Source organism: Asterias amurensis, chromosome 12 (assembly GCF_032118995.1).
Source record: "Asterias amurensis chromosome 12, ASM3211899v1".
In the NCBI taxonomy this organism is placed as follows: domain Eukaryota; kingdom Metazoa; phylum Echinodermata; class Asteroidea; order Forcipulatida; family Asteriidae; genus Asterias; species Asterias amurensis.
The window spans coordinates 2,499,271-2,519,194 of record NC_092659.1 but is presented as its reverse complement, the minus strand read 5'-3'; the positions used below and the strand labels follow the sequence as shown (position 1 = coordinate 2,519,194).

The 19,924-nt window shown below is 38.3% G+C and overlaps 1 protein-coding gene across 2 annotated transcripts in view; it reads right to left on the bottom strand.

Annotated features, from left to right (window-relative positions):
* The window catches only part of LOC139944971 (uncharacterized), an 86,586-nt gene that overhangs the window by 55,740 nt on the left and 10,922 nt on the right, over positions 1-19,924 (bottom strand). For both annotated transcript variants that reach the window (XM_071942170.1, XM_071942171.1), the window contains exons 18-45: positions 19,319-19,576; positions 18,518-18,680; positions 17,487-17,665; positions 16,808-16,946; positions 16,113-16,322; positions 15,565-15,631; positions 15,197-15,360; positions 14,356-14,483; positions 13,770-13,911; positions 12,855-13,091; positions 12,442-12,645; positions 11,596-11,730; positions 11,099-11,311; positions 10,605-10,814; positions 9,966-10,057; positions 9,480-9,540; positions 8,840-9,101; positions 8,078-8,318; positions 7,783-7,837; positions 7,226-7,481; positions 5,796-6,042; positions 5,533-5,578; positions 5,123-5,375; positions 3,766-4,012; positions 3,486-3,540; positions 2,354-2,609; positions 1,422-1,671; positions 747-801 (exon numbers count right to left, since the gene is read on the bottom strand). In XM_071942170.1, the coding sequence (XP_071798271.1) occupies positions 747-801; positions 1,422-1,671; positions 2,354-2,609; positions 3,486-3,540; positions 3,766-4,012; positions 5,123-5,375; positions 5,533-5,578; positions 5,796-6,042; positions 7,226-7,481; positions 7,783-7,837; positions 8,078-8,318; positions 8,840-9,101; positions 9,480-9,540; positions 9,966-10,057; positions 10,605-10,814; positions 11,099-11,311; positions 11,596-11,730; positions 12,442-12,645; positions 12,855-13,091; positions 13,770-13,911; positions 14,356-14,483; positions 15,197-15,360; positions 15,565-15,631; positions 16,113-16,322; positions 16,808-16,946; positions 17,487-17,665; positions 18,518-18,680; positions 19,319-19,576 (4,825 nt within the window). The remainder of the gene's footprint in view (positions 1-746; positions 802-1,421; positions 1,672-2,353; positions 2,610-3,485; positions 3,541-3,765; positions 4,013-5,122; positions 5,376-5,532; positions 5,579-5,795; positions 6,043-7,225; positions 7,482-7,782; positions 7,838-8,077; positions 8,319-8,839; positions 9,102-9,479; positions 9,541-9,965; positions 10,058-10,604; positions 10,815-11,098; positions 11,312-11,595; positions 11,731-12,441; positions 12,646-12,854; positions 13,092-13,769; positions 13,912-14,355; positions 14,484-15,196; positions 15,361-15,564; positions 15,632-16,112; positions 16,323-16,807; positions 16,947-17,486; positions 17,666-18,517; positions 18,681-19,318; positions 19,577-19,924) is intronic.

Below are 19,924 nucleotides of genomic sequence, written 5' to 3'. Positions count from 1 at the left end.
CCTTTTTTCATAAAATAACCCTTTTTAGCGTCCCCGGCCTAATCTGTTTTAACTAGGTTTTTCTTCCCAGTTAATATTGTTTATCTGATGTTCTAGTAGTATTTTTTTTGTGGTTGGTATTGTCTAATCCTTTTTTTTACGTTTTTCTTCTGTCTTAGATTTTCTCGTTTATTGCCCTTTAGGCTTTCTTGTTTGTAATTGTTGGATACCAATTCTGCGAATTGATGTCTTTGATGTTCTTTGATTGAATTTACAAAAGCTAAGTCTTAGGTGGCCTATAGCTCTTAAAGGCAGTGGACACTATTGGTAATTACTCAAAATAATTATTGGCATATAAAACCTTTCTTGGTGACGAGTAATTGGGAGAGGTTAATGATATAAAACATTGTGAGAAACAGCTCCCTCTGAAGTGCCATAGTTTTCGAGAAAGAAGTAATTTTCCACGAATTTGATTTCGAGACCTCAAGTTTAGAATTTGAGGTCTCGAAATCAACCATCTAAACGCACACAACTTCGTGTTGCTATGGTTGTTTTTCTTTTATTATTATCTCGCAACTTCGATGACCGATTGAGCTCAAATTTTCACAGGTTTGTTATTGTATGCATATGTTGAGATTCACAAACTGTGAAGGCTAGTCTTTGACAATTACCAATAGTGTCCACTACCTTTAAAGCCCACTAACATAATTGAAAAGTGTACACATTTATCTCATGGACATCACATGAACATTTTGTTAAACACTTACTGCTTTTGAGTGTGCCCGGTGTTCCTCGATCGCACTGTTCACTCTGGAAATATTGCTAATAAAAATATAACGAAACAATGTTGAATCTGTTAGATAAATACAATTTAATAATTTCCAATCTTTGGTTTGCAGGCCACACCTTCTCGAGGCTGCACCTCTATTGGGCAAAGGACACAAATTCAGATTAACAATAACTTGTTCATTTTTTTCCCTAGCTTTCACTTATAATGAAATTGCACCTCCAATGATTTCAAACTTCTGCATGGTGGGTGACTTTCTCTTCAACATAGACTGTCATTAATGTGTTCATCCAGGACACAGAACTGCAATGAAGATTAAAGCAACAAACTGTCATTGTTACTTTCAGGACAGAAAACTGTGTTGAAGATTAAAGCAACAAACTGTCATTGTTACTTTGTTCAACCGATTGACAATATGGAAGTGGGTAGACTTGCCTCAAGTCACAATCCCGTGCCATCACCAGGAATATATTGTTTTGTGATGCTCTCTGCATCCCCCCACTCGGGACCACATTTTTTGACGGCGAGCGCGGCGCGATATGCTTAGGGACCTCTCACAAGAGAACGGGACTTGAATCAAGTCTAGGAATTGGGAGAAGTCAGTATCCTACATAGGAAACCTTCGAACGAGACGAGCTTGGTAAAGTATTCTTACATTCAATCCATATTTCTCCAGAACTAAGTCAATTGCTGAGTCTCCTATACGACCTCCGAGGTCTGTGATAAATCCAGCTACCGTACCATCGCCTGGCAGGGTGAATGTAACAGGGTTGATATTGCAGATGGGGATTGGGACCCAGACATGATCCAGGATGGAGGTTGTCAAGCATGCGTTGTCAATGCACAGTTCAACATCGAGTGTAACAGAAAATACCATCATCTCCGTTAGCTTATCAACTGAATAGCTACAAAACAAATTAACACATACAGTAAAGAGAGTTTGATTTTGGATATTGGACATTCACATTATGTTTGAACAGCGAGTATCGATGTTGCCTTTTAGATATTGGATGTTGGACATCCCCTAAGGTTTGTACAGTGAATGTCTACTTTTAACTTCGATATTGGATAATGGACATTCCCGTAGGTATGTACAGTGAATATCTACCTTGTACATTGATATTGGATATTGGACATTCACATTATGTTTGAATAGCGAATATCGATGTTGCTTTTTATATATTGGATGACGAACATTCCCTTAGGTTTGTACAGTGAATGTCTCCTTTTTTCATCGATTATGGATAACGGACATTTCCGTAGGTTTGTGCAGTGAATATCTACCTTGAACATGGATATTGGATATTGGACATTCACATATTTTGTTTGTACAGTGTATACCAAGTCTTTTGGAAAGTATTCAAAACCACTGAAATTTACTTACTTTGTAATGACTTATAATCATAATAGCTACATGGTTTTGTATGAATTCTCAAATTGTTCTTTTCTGTCTGTCTGTCTGTCTGTCTGTCTGTCTGTCTGTCTGTCTGTCTGTCTGTCTGTCTGTCTGTCTAGCCTATTTCACCAATTATCCATCTCATTCTATCCTGAGCTGTCGGTCGCAATGCTTCTTTTGTCCCTACCCACCTTAAAGTCACAACATCACCGATTTTCTCTCTTTCCACCTTCCCCCATGTGTAACTGAACAGAGTAAAGGTACGCTCCCAGTTTTCAAAGTTCACGTGAAGTTGGAAGTTACAGGGGTCCACTTTGATCCTAGCATCAAGCATGAGTGTGGTAATGATGAAGTTCAAATTGACACAGCACTGGATGCCAAGACAGTTATCATCGATTGAACACTGGATGATGTTTGCCAAGGCGGGGAGGGAGATCATTGGGCAACCTGAAATTGTAAGGATGAGATAATTAATTAGAAAGAAATAGTTGTGCAAGACTGAGACTCAGTCTGAGTAGTTTTGATTGTTTGTTTGTAGGCTGAAACAAGGTAAATTTGTAGTGAACTCCTTTTAAAGGGACGTTATATAATTGGTAAGAAACACAAATCGTGAAGATGTCAGATGATAGGTGATGATAGTTTAAAATATCCCATAAAATAATTCTGCCTGAAATGTCAAATTTGATGAGAAATATAATCTAACTTCGCGTTTGGAGTTTATCGCTCAGTGAGCGTTTTATTAATTGTTTAATTTGGCATCGATGCAATGCAAAATTTGTAATCGTTTTTTTTCACTATTCTCTCGTGACCCAGATGGCCGATCGATCTCAAACTTCTACAGGTTTGTCAGTTTATGTATGTGGTGGATTACATAAAGTGTTTACACTGCCGCCACCTGTTTTGTTAGCCGAAACAAATTCTGTAATGTTCCTTTAAGAATGAGTAAGCTTTCTTGGTACACAGAAGGCGCACGTTTTTGTTTCCTTTTTTCTTTTGAAAACCACTGAGGCGTGGCGACAACGAGGGGCGCATAGCAAAAGCTTGTCCACTTCACCGTCAGCTCTTGTCAGAAAAGGTTCTCAAATATTTACCGAAGACAGTTTTCTTCACTGCTATTTTCTTTAGCCAATGTAGCAGGTTTGGACTTTGCTTGGTGGTGTTTTCTCCTTACAGGGAAGAACCTGCTCATTGGTTAAAGCTGTAAGTAAAATATATTGACTTATTCGCCTAGGCAGTAGCAGGATTTTTTCAAATTGTTGGTAGAGTTCATTAATTTACTCTTACCACAAAAATTTAACAAATTAATAACAAATCAAACTGCACCTGTATTCATTGCCATAGCTGCTGGTAGTTCACACGATCTGCCACTCACAACATCCTGGAAAAGTAGGTAAACAAAAGGCAAAATCAAAAAGAGTGTAATTAACTTTTTCACTAGCACGAAGCATTATTTGAAAGAAAAACAAAAAACCCCTCCAACCTTTGTCCTCCGTCTTTTTCCTTTATCTTTGACGTTTGTTTTCATCATAGATGAAAACAAGATTGCTCTGATGCTAATTTGTTAACATTACAAAAAAAAGAACAAGTTTTAGCTTTAACTCACGTCTAATTTCAGTTTTCTCAAAACCAAATCAATTGCCGATTGTCCCACAGTGTCTCCAAGCTCCTCCAGGAATCCCCGTACAGAGCCGTCACCAGGTAGAGCCAAGGAGAAGTTTTTGTTACAGATGGGAATAGGGATTCTCTTTGCCTCCATGAGGGGGAAGTCCGTAGTCTCGTCGTCGACTTGGAGAGAGAATGCAAGATCGATCTCGTACTCCTTTGAAGCATCAAGTTTGTCAATGGAAAATCTGATTTGAGCGAGATTATTGAGTAATAATGAGTGAGCAATAAGCATAACTCGTTCCAGAAAAGCTTTAGAGGCAATCGTTTTCTTCAGAAAGCTATCAGTACCTGTTTGGCCTTCCATTCAGTTATACAATGGCCAGCTTGAACGGTGAGTTGTTGTGTTGTGTTTTGGGATCTAGACGCCTTTGTTTTTATTGCATTTTGACTATTGTTGTTGTTTAAATATGTTTAGTGTTCTTTTTTTTTTATCTGTCATTTTATCTGTCCGTGGTTCACTTTTGAAGTCTGTATTTTAGGCCTACTATTTCTCTGTGGTAAGGCTTAATCCCTTTTTAACGTTGTACCTTTTTACTGATGTCTGTGTTTTTATGTGAGCAAAAAGGCCAAACGAATTTCCCATACAGGGACAAATAGTTTTAGTTTATTGTATTGTATTGTATTGTAAAAGGAAATTACAATCAAGCAAAGTGGTTTAAATGCACACGGCCAACATCAGGACTTATTAGATAATTTGTGTGACCCAATATACATGCAATTACAAACTGCCGAAACTTGAGTCACAAAAAATATGGATTTATTACTTTGATGTTTTTTCTTGCTTGAAGCCGTTGAACACTTACGGTAAACAGTATTGTCCAAGGCCAATCACAACTTATATACAAAATAATAAACCTTTGAAAATTTAGGCTCAATTGGTCATTGAAGTCTGGAGAAAATAACGGGGAAACCCACCCTTATTTTTGCACGTTTCGCCGTGTCATGACATGTATTTAAAATAAATCCGTAATTCTCGATATCGAGAATTGATACTGTTTTAATATTTTCTCAAAAAGTAAAGCATTTCATGGAAAAATATTTCAAGAGAAGTCTTTCACTATTACCTTCTGTAAACCCTGTAAGTTATTTGTAAATCTGTGTGCTTTGAATTTGTTTTCTGTTCCGAAAGTGTCCAATGGCTTTAGCGTATTCCTCAAAGGCTAGCATTCTATTTTCACTCTTACCAATGTGGTGCTCATCAATCACCACTCTCCTGCCTCTAAGACAAATATCTACTGATAAACAGACAATTTTAAACAAAATATTTGAAAAACCTCATATTTTGACAAACTTACTCCACATTCATCGCTTGCCCAATAGGGAATCTTTCCATCTTCCCCCACTCATACGAGAACAGTGAGATGTTGAAGTACCACATCCCCATTCCAACAGAGAGTTTGTAGTCACAAGGGTCGATATCTAGCCAAGCCTTGGAGCTGAGCTGGGTTACTTTGAGGTCCAAGTTGAGACAGCAGTGCAGACTTGTGCAGTGGCTATTTATATGGCAGGAAAACGTGGGTAGGCCAGTGGGAAACTGAACTGGACAACCTAATGTTTTCGAGATAAAGAACGTAGCTTTATTAGTAAGGATGACACAGTGTTAAAATATACTTTCACAAAGTTGGTTGATATTTTCACCAAACAGGTTTCGGGTTTTTAACAGGCCATATAGGTGTTAATTTTAGGAACAAACATTAAAACTTACCTTCATCACGAATAGGAAGACTACATGGATTCCTTGACAAGAAATTCTATAAAAAGGAAAATAAATGTATTACGAATGTGTTATACTTTTCAGTTTGAATGTTGGCATTTGAAATCTAAAAAGTATTCCTGTTGGAAAAAGTCTCTTTTAATTTTTTAATTGTACCACTTGGTTATTATAGTCACCTTCACAATCTAAAAGGTACTTCTGTTGGTATATGTCTCTGTTAATTTTTAATTGTACAAATTGGTTATTACAGTCACCTTCAGCCCCAAACTACTAAGCACCAAATCCACAGCTACATCAGTTATTTCCCCTGCTAAGGTGTCCAGGTAACCAGCGATTGAACCATCGCCTGGTAGGGAGAATGTAGCATTTGGGTTGCAGATCGGGATGGGTACATGGGCTCCCTGTAACAGGTTGATCGGTGTGCAGGTGCCATCTATGCACAGGGACACCGAGAGGTCGATCATGAATTCTTTCTGGGCTGTTAACTTGTCAACTGTGAACCTGGTTGCGAGGAAAAGAAAGAAAGATGATAACCACATTTTATAAAATTTGGCTTGACTGTGCTTGCTAATTTCTGGCAGGCCAATCTTTCCTTAGAGTCGTCTGCTTGCCTGACTTAAAGATAAGATTAACTTATCAACAAGATTCCTTATTATATTTATGACTCTTTTATCCCACCCTTTCATGTTTCCCTGCATTGTTATCGAACAATGCATTTACATTTAATCCACCCTTTATACTAAACATCCTTTGCCCTCACCACTTTACTCTTATTGGTTCATAGCCACAAATTTTTTCTAAAATCGAGACTTTGATTGGCTGTTATTTTCCCACTTCTTTCTGGATCCTTCCCTTGATCCCTTTCTCCTCTCTTTTTCTATTAATGGATATGTATTTGTTTGAACTTGTTTTATGCCTCTGAAGGAGGTCCGGTTTTGATCGAAAGCTAAGGCCATCTACCTTACTCATTATATACTTTATGGCTAATAACAGCAGTTAATGTTCCCAAACACCTCTATTCACCATACTTAACATAAAATCAAACCGTCGAAACTATTCTAGTTTATAGGGAGTAACGATCCTTTAAATAAGATAATGTGTTTCAAGTAGGCATAATGCAAACAAGATCAACTTTGTGAAGTTTTCCGATCTATGAATTCTAATACATATTAATTTTGGTTTTTACCCGTACACTGATGTGTGTTAGCACTCTATACTCAGTACTTTCCCGAGTCCTATAAAAAATATCACAGGCATATAACTCAAGTGAGACTCGAACCCACGACCCTTGCAATTCTAGAGCAGTGTCTTACCAACTAGACTCCCGAGATTGCCCGGTAGCTAGAGGCAGTTCGAATCCTATGTTTTTGCAGCGGGTACCGCATATATTAAAGGATTTGGGTACTTTTTCAAAATGTCCACGGATTTACATAAAACTTACAGGGTTTGAAGATAATGATAGTGGAAAGCTTCCCTTCAAATATTAGTTACTGAGGTGCTGTAGCTTCCCCAAAACTATAGCACCTCAGCACGTAGTATTTTCAGGGAAGCTTTCTACTACCATTGTCTTCAAACTGAGTTAGTTTGATGTAAATCTGTGGACATTGTGCTTTTTGTCCTACAAAAAGTACATAGACCCTTTAAATTCTAATACACTTCTAAAGTTAAGCCAGTAGTGACTTACACTATGTGCACAGCATCACTGATGTCCAGCGTTTTTTCCACACCCCAGTCATACTCGAAGAGAGTCACGTTTTGAGTCCAAGATCCGAAACCAACAGACAGCTCGAATTCACAAGGGTCGAGAACGGCCCAAGCTGTGGTAGATAGTCGAGTGAAGATAAGATCCAAGGAGGCGCAGCAATGGATACCAAGACACTGGTCGTCTACTGTGCAGGTCAGTATGTTCGTTGAAGGTGGTTTATTCATCAGTGGGCATTCTATTGGGTTGAACATTAAACAGTTTATTACTAGGAATAGTTTAAATGTGTTTATGTTTTATTAACACAAACCATTTATTATTTACTTCGATATTACAAATAAAGAATAGTATAGGCGTATATACAGGTTTACTTAGAAGTAGGCCAAGGCCTTTATCAAATAATACCGTGAGTTTTCTATGCCCTCATTTTAAACATGCCATGATATCTTTTCCTAAATTGATTATTGTATTTCCTTTGCAACTGTTATAAATGATAAACGAACCATTTTTTGTTTGAGGAAGTAAAAGACTAAACTTACTGTTCTCTGCTGGAGCAAGCACAGTCAGGTCACATCGCTGATTAGTGGTAAACTCCTGAAGAATAAAACGGAATTTTCATACAAAAAAGGAACAATTTTCGTGAGAATTTTTAAAGAATTGATATGCTCCGATGTGTGTTAGCAATGTATACTCAGTACTTTCCTCCTACAGAGCTCGGAAGAGTATACAAAACAAAAATTCAAAATTCTTTATCCCCGATGCAAATTTCCATCTATTTACTTGTGATATGCTGTTGAACCATGTTATAGTCTTGAGTTAATTTAGTTGACCAACCTGAATTCCAAGTTTACGTAGACCAGCCTGGATCGCCAACTCACCGACGTTGCCACCGAGGTCCTTTGCTAGTGCAGCAAAGCTTCCATCACCAGGAAGCTCAAAGGAGGCATTGGGGTTACAGAATGGTATGGGGATGATGGCATCACTGAGGATCGGGATTGGAGTGCATTCACCGTCCAGACAGAAGGTCATGTCTAAGTTGATCTGGAAGGATTCCTCGACCTTGTCAATGGTTAGACTGTTGGGGAATTTGAAGCAATCGTTTACCAATAGAAAGTATGAGAAAGTTCTGATTCATTGCAGTATGTCATGAACAATCTTTGTCTTTGTTCAATTATTCAGACACGTAAATCTTTTGTAAATAAAATTGTATACATAAAATATGACTACACACGAAAGAAAAATACATTAAGTCCACAAACATTCCACCTGTAATAAAATACAGACCAATTAAGGGTTGAACAAAGAAATTGTAACAGGGTGGGACTTGAACGGTGTACTTAAAAAAAAAGAGCTATCTAGACCTATTTAGCAGTCTCCCTGTTGTGTCAGTATCTTTAATTAGGGGTACCAGTCATAAGTCGTACAACATATGTTACTGTCGCATAGCCAGAGATTACTGTAGGCCAACACCCTATAGTTTGTGATACAACCTGGACAGCGGCACCACAGTAATACACATTAATAGGGAAACTGGTGGGGTAGATTTAAATAACACCATAAAGTTTACGGAAGAGTTGATATTTCTTCACCGATTACCTTAAAGATACAGCATTGCCAATGGTGACCTCTTCTTGTTGACCCCACTGATAGGAGAGGATCTGAAGGTCTTTACTCCAGCTTCCCAGACCAAGTGACAACTTATAGTTACAAGGATCAAAGATGAAGAAGACATTGGTGCTGATTGGGGTGAGTTCTGGAATTGGAAGCTCGAAACAGCAATCGAACCCCAGACACTTCTCTGGAAGAGTGCAGATGAGGTTACTCGGTAGATGTGGAAGTCTGACATCTCTTGGACAAACTGCAGAAAAACATGATAGATGTAATGATTGAGATGTGTTTACATTTAGATCTTAACAACCACATTCGGTGAGAGTTTCCTCTAATAAAGTGATGTTTTTCTAGTTTATAAAACTAAGGTAAAGTCAATTTACTTATTGCTACTTATTGCTAAAAAGTCTCTGTATTTTTAACTCATCCCAGCCTTTGGATGCGATGTTTGAATGTTTTTTAATAAACCAATAATACTAATAGTAAGAAAAATAAAATAAAAATACAGTCAATTGTCTTTTTAGGCAGATATTTTGAAAACATTTTTACTGTTGGTTTTGTATCCTTCTCATGTTTAGTTATTTTAACTAGACTACGGGTGGCAATTTTCATCTCCAAGTTAACCCACCTCTATGCCATCCGTTGTTTGTGACCTGCGGTCGGACACAAGGTTCTTGACTGATGAATTTCTACAAAAAGATACATCACAAATGTGTCAATGAGATTGTTTAATATGAAATTTGAGGCAGTGCACGATGATAAATAAATGTATATTACCTTGGTTTGAGTTAACATAAAGTGTTTAGACTATCTTCTTTTGCAAAACTGTCTTGCTTTATATTCTACAACCGCGGAAAAGAGATTTTTCAGAATTTGAGGGCCTTCTCTACTACCGCGGAGTAGATGACTGAACTTATCTTAAAAAATAAACATTTTAGAATTTACTAAAAATATGATACAGCGGGCAGCAACTTACAAAAAAATGCTGCAAGGGGACAGGGAGAAGGCAACGTGCAGCAAACGTACTTTGCATTTTTAAATTCTTACTCATAGTTACATATTTGAGAGGTCCATAGAACCTGCTCAACTTTCAAAAACAGTCTGGTTTACTTACCGACAATCCGAGAGCAGTAAGTACCGCCTCGATAGTTGACTCAGCTGCATTCTTTCCCACCATCTTCACGAAGTCTGACACAGTCCCATCACCTGTTGAATACAGTTCAAAACGTATTTATTGTAAGTTTAACTAACGTTTTTAAACTAATGCTTTTCCATAACTTTTTAAATTTCGCGGTTTGTGGTTTCAAATATTGGCTGGTCCATTTTATGGTTTATATTTTTATGCTTTTTGGTTATTTCTGCCTCTTGTTCGCAGCTAATTTTAATGTGTACAGCACCTTGGGGTCCAGTCATGGATGTAAGGCGCTTTATAAGCGTTGTTTATTATTATTATTATTGTTATTATTATTATTATTATTATCATGTTTGTCTCGTAAAAGCAAGAGGGCTGGCTCAGTTGCATAAGAGCTGTTTAAACACTAACAAAAGTGTTCTTATTAGTGTTTATTAAATAAGTGTCTTTGCTCAGCGAATGAACTAAATGACAAAGCATCTCCATCTGATAGGGCCTAAGAAATCGAAAGACAGTCATGTTAATAGCGCATGAGTTTGTTCACAACTTTGGAGTATACTTAAAAGTCTTCACAAGTTTTCACAAACATTTTCACATCTCATATAAATATTTCGTACGTACCTGGAAGGACAAATGTTGCGTTCTCGTTGCATAACGGAATAGGTACACGCGTTCCTTTCAAGATGTCTATAGAGGGCGCTGTATCACAATTCGATTCGGGAAGACAAAACGACAGAGCCAGGTCCAAGACAAATACCTTGTCTTCGGTCAACTTGTCGATGGTGTAGATCAAGGTTAAGGCCTTGCCGATCTTTAGCTCCTCTTGGGTGCCTGATAATAATAATAAACGGAAGGTATACTTTGTTTCTCCGTTCACCAAAGTTTTGAAATGGCATCATTAGAACCAACTTGTATCAAATAGAAGCCACGTCTTAGAACAAATAGTTGCAATACCAAGGTCAAATTACCAACAATGTTATTTCCCCTCTAAGTGTCAGTCCTGTGTTGTTCACTTGATGTTATTTATCTTTGGGTATGCACCCAAATCAACTTTGCATAAACCCCCCTGAAGAGAACCCATGATCTGTTGATATGACTAGCTACAAAATACTCACCCCAGTGGTAGTCGAATATCTTGAAGGTTATGGACCACTTTCCAAAGCCCATGGATAGTGAAAACTCGCATGGATCAAGTTCCAGCCATACATTACTTGATAACACAGTGATTTGAAGATCCAGATCAACACAGCATCGCACACCGAGGCAGCGATCGTAAAGGTCACAGGTCAATGTGCTGGGAAGACTAGGGAGAGTTACGTCAGTGCACACTGAAAAACGAAGAATACTGCTTCAAACAACATGCAAAATTCTGTTATTGTTTCACTAGTTGTATTGGTTTACACTGTAGGGAACTCATCAGCTGCGCCCCCAGTGTTGGACTTGTAGAAAGTTTACTTTTGACTTGTCATGTGACAATATTTCTCCTTTTTTTCTATAGCTTCGTGTACAGAGTCCTATAATAGGGCTAGGGAAAGATGAACTTTCGTAGAAAGTTGGATACATTTTGCATAAAACCACCCAGAAATGGACAGCTTGATTATTTTGTTCATACCATCCTGAGTTGTGGAGGCACAGGGTCCATCGTCAATCTTATCTCTCAGACCAATAAACTGTAGGAGAATGTTGATGGCTTGCTGACGTGCATTTTGACCAACTTGAGCAATAAAATCAGTCAAGTTTGTCTTCCCTGCGTATCAAAACAAAATTAGTAGTAAAACAGTTACAAACACCTGAACAGTTTGTCAATGTATAACCTAAGGGCTCGATATAAATTTTAAACAAAACAAGATTATGAAAACTTTTCAAATCATTCAACGGACAAGGTTGGTTATTTTATATAACAATTTATTTAAAAATTAAGATTTATATAAATTTTCGTATTTCATCCAATTCATCCAATTACTATAGATGATTTTCCTCTTTAAAGGCAGTGGACACTATTGGTAATTACTCAAAATATTTATTAGCATAAAACCTTTTTTGGTGACGAGTAATGGGGGGGGTTGATGGTATAAAACATTGTGAGAAACGGCTTCCTCATGAAGTGCCACAGTTTTCGAGAAAGAAGTAATTTTCAACGAATTTAATTTCGAGACCTCAGGTTTAGAACTTGAGGTCTCGAAATCAACCATCTAAACGCACACAACTTCATGTGACAAGGGTGTTTTTTCTTTCATTATCATCTTGCAAGTTCGATGACCGATTGAGCTCAAATATGCACAGGTTTGTTATTTTATGCACATGTTGAAATACATAAACTGTGAAGGCTAGTCTTTGACAATTACCAATAGTGTCCACTGCCTTTAATGATATCGCCAAAAACTTTGTTTCTTAACTGCAATGTTAAAAGTTTATATATGGAGGGGAATCCGTGACAAAAATGCAAAGTTGTTCATACCTGGAAGAGAAAGTGAAAAGTTGGAGTTGCAGAATGGAATCGGCACCCTGTAGTCCTGAATGATGTCAATGTCAAAGATGCACTCATCCCCGTTGATGGGGCAAACCGATGCTCCGAAGTCAATCTTGAACTGCTTCTCATCATCCAGTTTATCGATTGTGTATCTCAGTGTGAATGGTCCGATCTCCTGATACTTTACATCGCCTGAAAGACAACATAACAACATTGCTTTAAACTATTCTTTATATTATTATTTTAATCTTTAAAGTGCAAACTTAACATCTATTAAATCGTTCGCAGTACTGCTTCTAAAACATAGGATTCGAACTGCATCATAGCCACCGGGCAATCTTGGTGAATCTAGTTTGTATGACGCTGCTACTTTACTTAGTACTTTTTTTTTAAATACTCACCCCAATCGTAACTCAACAGTACTTTAGTGTACCGCAAATGCTGAAAAGCAATTGTAATCGAGAAATCACACGCATTGACGTCAATGAATGCTTTGAAGGAGCGGCGGAACTTAATATACTCTTTGATGTTCAGTTCAAGACAGCAGTCAATACGGAGGCAGTTCTCACTGAGTGAACAGTAAGCAATCTCTGCGACCTTCCTGGAGAATGCAGGTAGTGTAAAAAATGTTCCACAACCTGCATGGAGACGAAGATAAATGTCAAAACAAATTTGAATATTCTTGTAAAGTGCAATCCGTCATTTTCAAATAACAAACATCATCATCATCGTCATCCTTTGTCCTTGGACGGAATAGTAGAAGCAGCATTGATAAAGTGGTGCCAGGTTGCTTTGTCCCTCATGAGTGGTTGGGTCTCGTTTGGATTGAGATTCGTGTCTTTGGTGATGGTGTCTGGGTAGCTTATTTTCCTTCTGCTGTGATTTGGATGTCTGCCAAGAGGATTCCAGAAGATCAAGGCCCAATTTCATGGCTATGCTTACCGCCGAATTCTGCGCTTACGATCGCGATTCCCCGCTTACGTGCAAGCGCCGAATTTCTGCGCTAGCCTTGTAAGCGTAGAATGCCTATAGTAACGTGGAGTACGCACGCGCAGAAGCCAAAATTCGCCGCTAACCCGTGAAATACGCTTGCCGTAAGCACAGCATTCTCTGCTTCCATAAGCGCCGATTCTGTGCTTACAGTAAGCAGAGCCATGAAATTGGGCCCAGGTGTGATATGGGTTGATCAGCTGTATGCAAACAGTGAACAGCAAACTGAAGACGGGTGTGCTTTAACGGTTTCGGAAAGTGGCGGTAGTACCAGCTCAAGAGCTATTCAACCTCTTGTGCAAGGGCGCACCTTTTTTCAAACTTACTTCTTTCATTCTCAGAGAGTCGGACTTCTTTCTCAGCTCTACTTCCTGTTGTTTCAAGATCCCTTCCTTCAAGAGCACCGATGAGTTGAGAGTCGCTCAAACTGGCTGGTGTTGGACAAGGCTCTTTTCCATCAAGAAGTTTCTGTTTTTACAAAACGGGAGATGAGAGATGGAACTAATGCTTGTCAGTCACACTTTGCAAGCTCGTTTTTGTTTCTAGCTCATCAACAAATGTCTTACACATAGCTGCGTATGCTAAAGCCACTTTCATTCAGAACCAGTAGATGTTTGAACTCTTTTCTATCACATTCTTTTTGTTATGTTAATGACAGCCAGTGTTTGTCTCTCTTGTTCTTTCACTGTTTCGTCTTATATGGAGTAGAATTCTGGTTGTGCCTTTGCGAAAATACAGGTTTGTATCAATAGATAAAATAATGTTTTTTCCAAGCATAATTAGAAAGTCTGTAAAAAAAAAAAAAAACATTGTTAGAAGGCAGTGAGCATATTTGACAAAGCATCTTTCAATTTTATGGACAATACACATTTGATTTTAACCCCCAATTGAAACAATGATAGGCTTACTTACTTCGTCAATGCCAAGTTCCTCCAGGACATACTCAAGCGCTTTATCTAGTCCTACCTGAAGAAGCTCCTCTCCAGTCTTTTTGATCAACATATTCAGCCTGGCACGGCTAAAATACTCCTCGATGTCAACTAATACAAGACGATTACGAAAAGTTGCAGTTTAAATTCAGAAAACAAACGATTCCCCAACTACTTTCATAGAAGTTCCTTCCTTTCCATACTTAAACCAAATAATTTCATGTAGTATTTCGAGATACACCAAGTAAGAAGACTGGTCTTTCACAATATTACCAATAGTGTCCGGTGTCTTTAAAGGATTTGGGTACCTTTTCAAAGTGTCCATAGATTTACATTAAACTTACAGGGTTTGAAGATAATGATAGTGGAAAGCTTTCCTTAAAAATATTAATTACTGAGGTGCTGTAGTTTTTGAGAAATGAGTAAAACAATGTCATGAAAATATGTTTTTACATGCTTAAAATAATTTTCGTCTCATGATCTGTGAAACAAAAATTATTTTCATGACATTGGTTTACTCATTTCCCCAAAACTACAGCACCTCAGCACGTAATATTTTCAGGGAAGCTTTCAATCATTATCTTCAAACTGTGTAAGTTTAGAGAAAATCTGTGAATATCGTGTTTCCTTGTCCTACAAAAAGTACATAGAAACTTTACGAAAGCTTGCATCTCTCCTATGGGGGTAAATTCATACTATTTTGCGAAGTATATCATACAACTAGGCCTATTGTTTCGTTCAAACAGCAACAGTTTCATAAATGGTTTACACCACTGAGAACATCGTCCGAGAGTGTATTAGAATCATGATTTAACGTGACCTACTTTCTGGCCAAGTGAATGTGCCATCAGGGTTGCAGATGGGAAGTGGTACAGCGGAATCTTGAAGCACATCGAGGAATTCCAGGCACTCTGCGTCCCCACTCTCAGGGCAGAAACCCACGCTCATGCTGACAAGGAGTTGAGTTTTCGTCTTTTCAATGCCGAACCTTAAAATTGAGTAAAATGGAAAAATTACTTGTGCTGTAACTGAGCCCAATCCAAGCTTTGAAAACCCATAAGAAGAACGTGGTTTTAGGTCCGCTACCAAGAGCTTAAAAACACGTGTAAATTATTCAAGTTTTAGGTAGAAGACGAGCATGGGCCGATTGCATAAAGCAATTAAATAGAATTATTTACAGAAGCAATCATACCTAAGATGTAGTTTCATGTCATCAACAAAGGGTACATCAAAGGGGACTGGAACCTCCCATTGTTTACCTGAAGAATAAGCAAATAAAACAATTAATTAATGCCCAGATTATGTTAAGATGGGACTTAATAACCTCCGGAGTTGCAGTCACAATTTCAGAAAATCTGAAAATTCATTTTATATTGAGCATTGGTTTCTATACGACCTTCGTCGGAGAGAGCAACTTTAAAATGATCATAAGAAACAAAGGCTAAAGCTGCAACGATGGAAGCGCAAAGATTTGTACGCACACAGTGTCAACGAACATCATCTATTTGGACTTGTGGTGATAGACTTGATTCAAGTCTCAATCTTGTGCGAGAGGTTCCTAAAAGCATATCCACCATCAAAATGTAGACTTACATTGTGGTCCCGGCGCGGGACAGGTTGGGGAGTTTTCTGATGTTAGGCGATGGGACTGAAAATAAAAGGACTCTCACGGGATGGGGACTTGAGTCGAGTCTACGTGGTGATGGCGCCCTACTCAAAATGACGTCATTCCCCACTTACCCCACTCTGCCTCCAGTATTTGAACAGTGTAGTTCCACGAGTTGACTCCAATGATGAACTGAAACTCACAGGGATCAAATCTCATGAATGCCTTGAAAGCCAGAGACACCATGAAGAGTTTAATGTTCATACAGCATTCTACACCAAAGCAGCTCTCATCAATCTTACAGTACACATTCTTAGGTAGAGAGACCAGAAGAAAAGGACAACCTATGGACAATTGGAAAATAAGTAGGATTTGAAACTTTGCATGGTGGAAAACCGATATATAATAAGGCTTGCGGTAACACCATGTAATGATGATCTCTAAATGAGTTGGATGCTGGGGTGGTTCTGAAAAGAACCGTGGTTTCTTAATTGGTCATTGAAGTTGCAACGTAATGATGACAGAAAAAACTCCCTTCTTGTACAAAGTAGTGTGCTTTCAGAGAGAAGTAAAATGTTTCTGGCCAGAAGGTCTTTTATTTTTGTTTAGTGAGAATTTATCTCTTTCTAAAAACTATGTTACTTCAGAGGGAGTCGTTTCTCACAATTTTTTATACTATCAACAGATCGCCATTGCTCGTTACCGTTTTATGCTAAAGTACCGTTTTATGCTAATACATATTGAGTAGTTACCAAACTTGTTACAGTTAAAGCAATCGAACGGTTCCGGAAAATCCAAAGGTAAACGTTAAAAGAGCATAAACATTTACGGTCTTCGGGTTCTTTATATCGCTGGAGGAGCATTTTCCTGTCTCCTTGTGAGCTCAGACCTCTCTGTTGAAGCTCAATCCTTAAAGCATCGTTGGTCATAGACTCGGGAAGAACACACGGCTTGTCGCTCACAAGTTTCTAATTTTTGAAAAAAGAAAAGTTTTAGTTAAGAAGCTAATAACAAATTTACATTTTGTTTTTTTATATTGTGAAAGTCGTGCAGCCTTGAGGGAAGGACACTGACTTGACATTTTTAAGTCTTACATAAACAAAAATCTAAATTTATTGAAGAAAGCAGTTATCGTATTTATTTTGATAATCGTGACAGTCCGTGCGGCATTGTAGGTATGCACCAATTTGACTTGGATTCAATATAACTTGGAATGCATCTCGAGTTAGAACGAATAACTCTTCCTAACTTATGATGGGCTCAATTTGTCTTAACGTCTTCGGACAGGGAGCTGAACTCGTCCTAGGATTAATCCTAAGTTAGGATGAGTTTGGTGAAATCGACGGCCGACATTGCAATTATGAGGCCGTGTCTGACGTCTTAGTGCAAGAGTTCAACTTATACATATTTTGTTTTTGAAAGAGTATTGTTACGCTAATTTGAAATACTATGGTTTGATTAAAAAAATTGAAAGATCTAAATTCCATTTTGTTTTCTCTTAAACTTACGACTATCGTCTTGACAACTTTAAGCAGTTCGTCTGCTGTATCCTCCAGTTTGAGCTTGCGGGCAAATGCTAAAATGGAGCTTATCTTTAGGTTCCGAAGAGTGAAGTTCTTGAAGGGTGACCCAGAGCCGATTTTGGGCTGTGGAAAGCCAAGGGCCTCCTGGGTTTCGTCTCGACTACCTGACAGTAATGAACAGTTAAAGCATTAGACACTATTGGTAATCGTCAAAGACCAGACTTCTTACTTAGTGTATCTCAAACCTGTGAAAATTTGAGCTTAATCGGTCATCGAAGTTGGGAGATATTAATGAAAGAAAAACACACCCTTGTCGCACCATGGTCAGACGACGGTGTGTGCTTTCAAATGCTTGATTTCGAGACCTCAAATTCTAAACTTGAGGTCTCGAAATCAATTTCGTGGAAAATTACTTCTTTCTCGAAAACTGCTTGACTTCAGAGGGAGCCGTTTCTCACAATGTTTTATACTACCAACCTCTCCCCATCACTCGTTACCAAGTAAGGTTTTATGCTAATAATTATTTTGAGTAATTACAAGTGTCCGCTCCCCTTAAATACATATCTATTTCAACACTACCTGGCAAGTAGATACACACATGGTGTTACCGCAAACCAAATATATATTGATACCCCACCATGCAATGCCTCAAATCCTAAACACGTTATTTCCAACGAACAAATAAGTTACACCGAAATGTGCGCACATTTTGAACTATTTTATTTATTCAAATTGTATCAATAAAGTGAGAAAACACTAGCTGTAAGTGTTTTTGCCGGAAGCACATAGCAGCGGAAATGAATATCTCATGCGGGTCTGATCACAGCTTTAAACTGGTGTGGGTATAAACCCGTATAAGATTCTTCATCCCCGACGCAAATTTTACACCAAGTGAGAAGACTGGTTTTTGACAATTACCAATAGCATCAATTGCCTTTAATCCCTGATGCAAAAGTTATTATACATGTTATTAATAAGTACACCAAGAACAAAGGGTATTGGTATTTATGTCTTACTCGGTGTGATTGCCTGGTTGAGAGGTGATTGACGTGGGGGTGGTTGCTCAGCTTGGTTGGGTTGCTCTGTTGAGGTGGATGGAGATTCTCCCCGCTTCGGAGTCGTGTCGTTCATTTTACCCGCCTTATCCTTGGGCAAAGTTCCTTCTAACACTGTTTTGCCCTGTGTTTCAAATTTGTCGAAGGAAAACAAAGTTGTTCGCTATAATTTACAACAGAAGTTACGAAGTTCAGCAGTGTAAAGGCATTGAAAGGTGTGCGTTTCGTTGAGAAGATGTTGGTATGACACTGCTCTAGAATTGCAAGGGTCATGGGTTCGAATCCCACCCGAGTAATATGCCTGTGATTTTTTGGCACAGAAGTCGGGTAAGTACTGAGTAAACAATGCTAACACACATCAGTGTATATGGGGAAAAAAAACCCAAAATCTTATCACCGATGCAAATTTAACATCTATTGAATCGTTTGCAGTAAGCCTAACCGGCTACTAAACATAGGATTCGAACTGCCTCTAGCCACTGGGCAACCTTGGTAGTCTAGCTGGTAAGACCTTGCTCTAGAATTGCAAGGGTTGTGGGTTCGAATCCCACCCGAGTAACATGCCTGTGACATTTTGTTCACTGGACTCGGGAAAGAACTGAGTATGAAGTGCTAGCACACATCGTTGTATGGGTAAAAACCAAAATTAATATAGATTTTGATATAGTTAGAATATTGTCTTGCCATAAGTCAAACTGTTTTTTTTCCGTGACATCATCAATTGTAAAAGGAAAATAATTTATTTTAATGGGAATTACTTACCCTCCAAACTACTTTGTAATCGTTACAGACTTGTATCCATTTTGGTATCTCCAGTGGTCGTTTAGCCAAGTAGTTACTAGGATCGACGTAACCTTCTTTTGCAGCTAAGTCTGCAGCAGTCTGGTTGTCATCAAGCGCACTGTCTAGTATCGAAGCTAGACGGTTTGGTTTGGTTTTCTTCATTGAAAGATGGATGTAGTTAGGTGGTGCACAAGCTGTGGCACTCCCTACCCTTCCAATCTCAGTACCGGCAATAACCTGCTTTGGGGGAATGCACCAAAGTATGAATAATCCAAGTTGTATGAACCTTAGAGGTTAAAGGCAGTGGACCTTATTGGTAATTAATACTCAAAATAATTGTTAGCATAAAACCTTACTTTGTAACGAGTAATGGGGAGTGGTTGATAGTATAAAACATTGAGAGAAACTGCTCCCTCTGAAGTATTGTAGATTTCGAGAAAGAAGTAATTTTCCAATAAAATATTTGAATTTGATTTCGAGACCTCAGAATTAGATTTTGAGCTATCGAAATCAAGCATCTGAAGAGCACACAACTTCGTGTGACAAGGGTGTTTTTTCTTTCATTATCTCGCAACTTTGGCGACC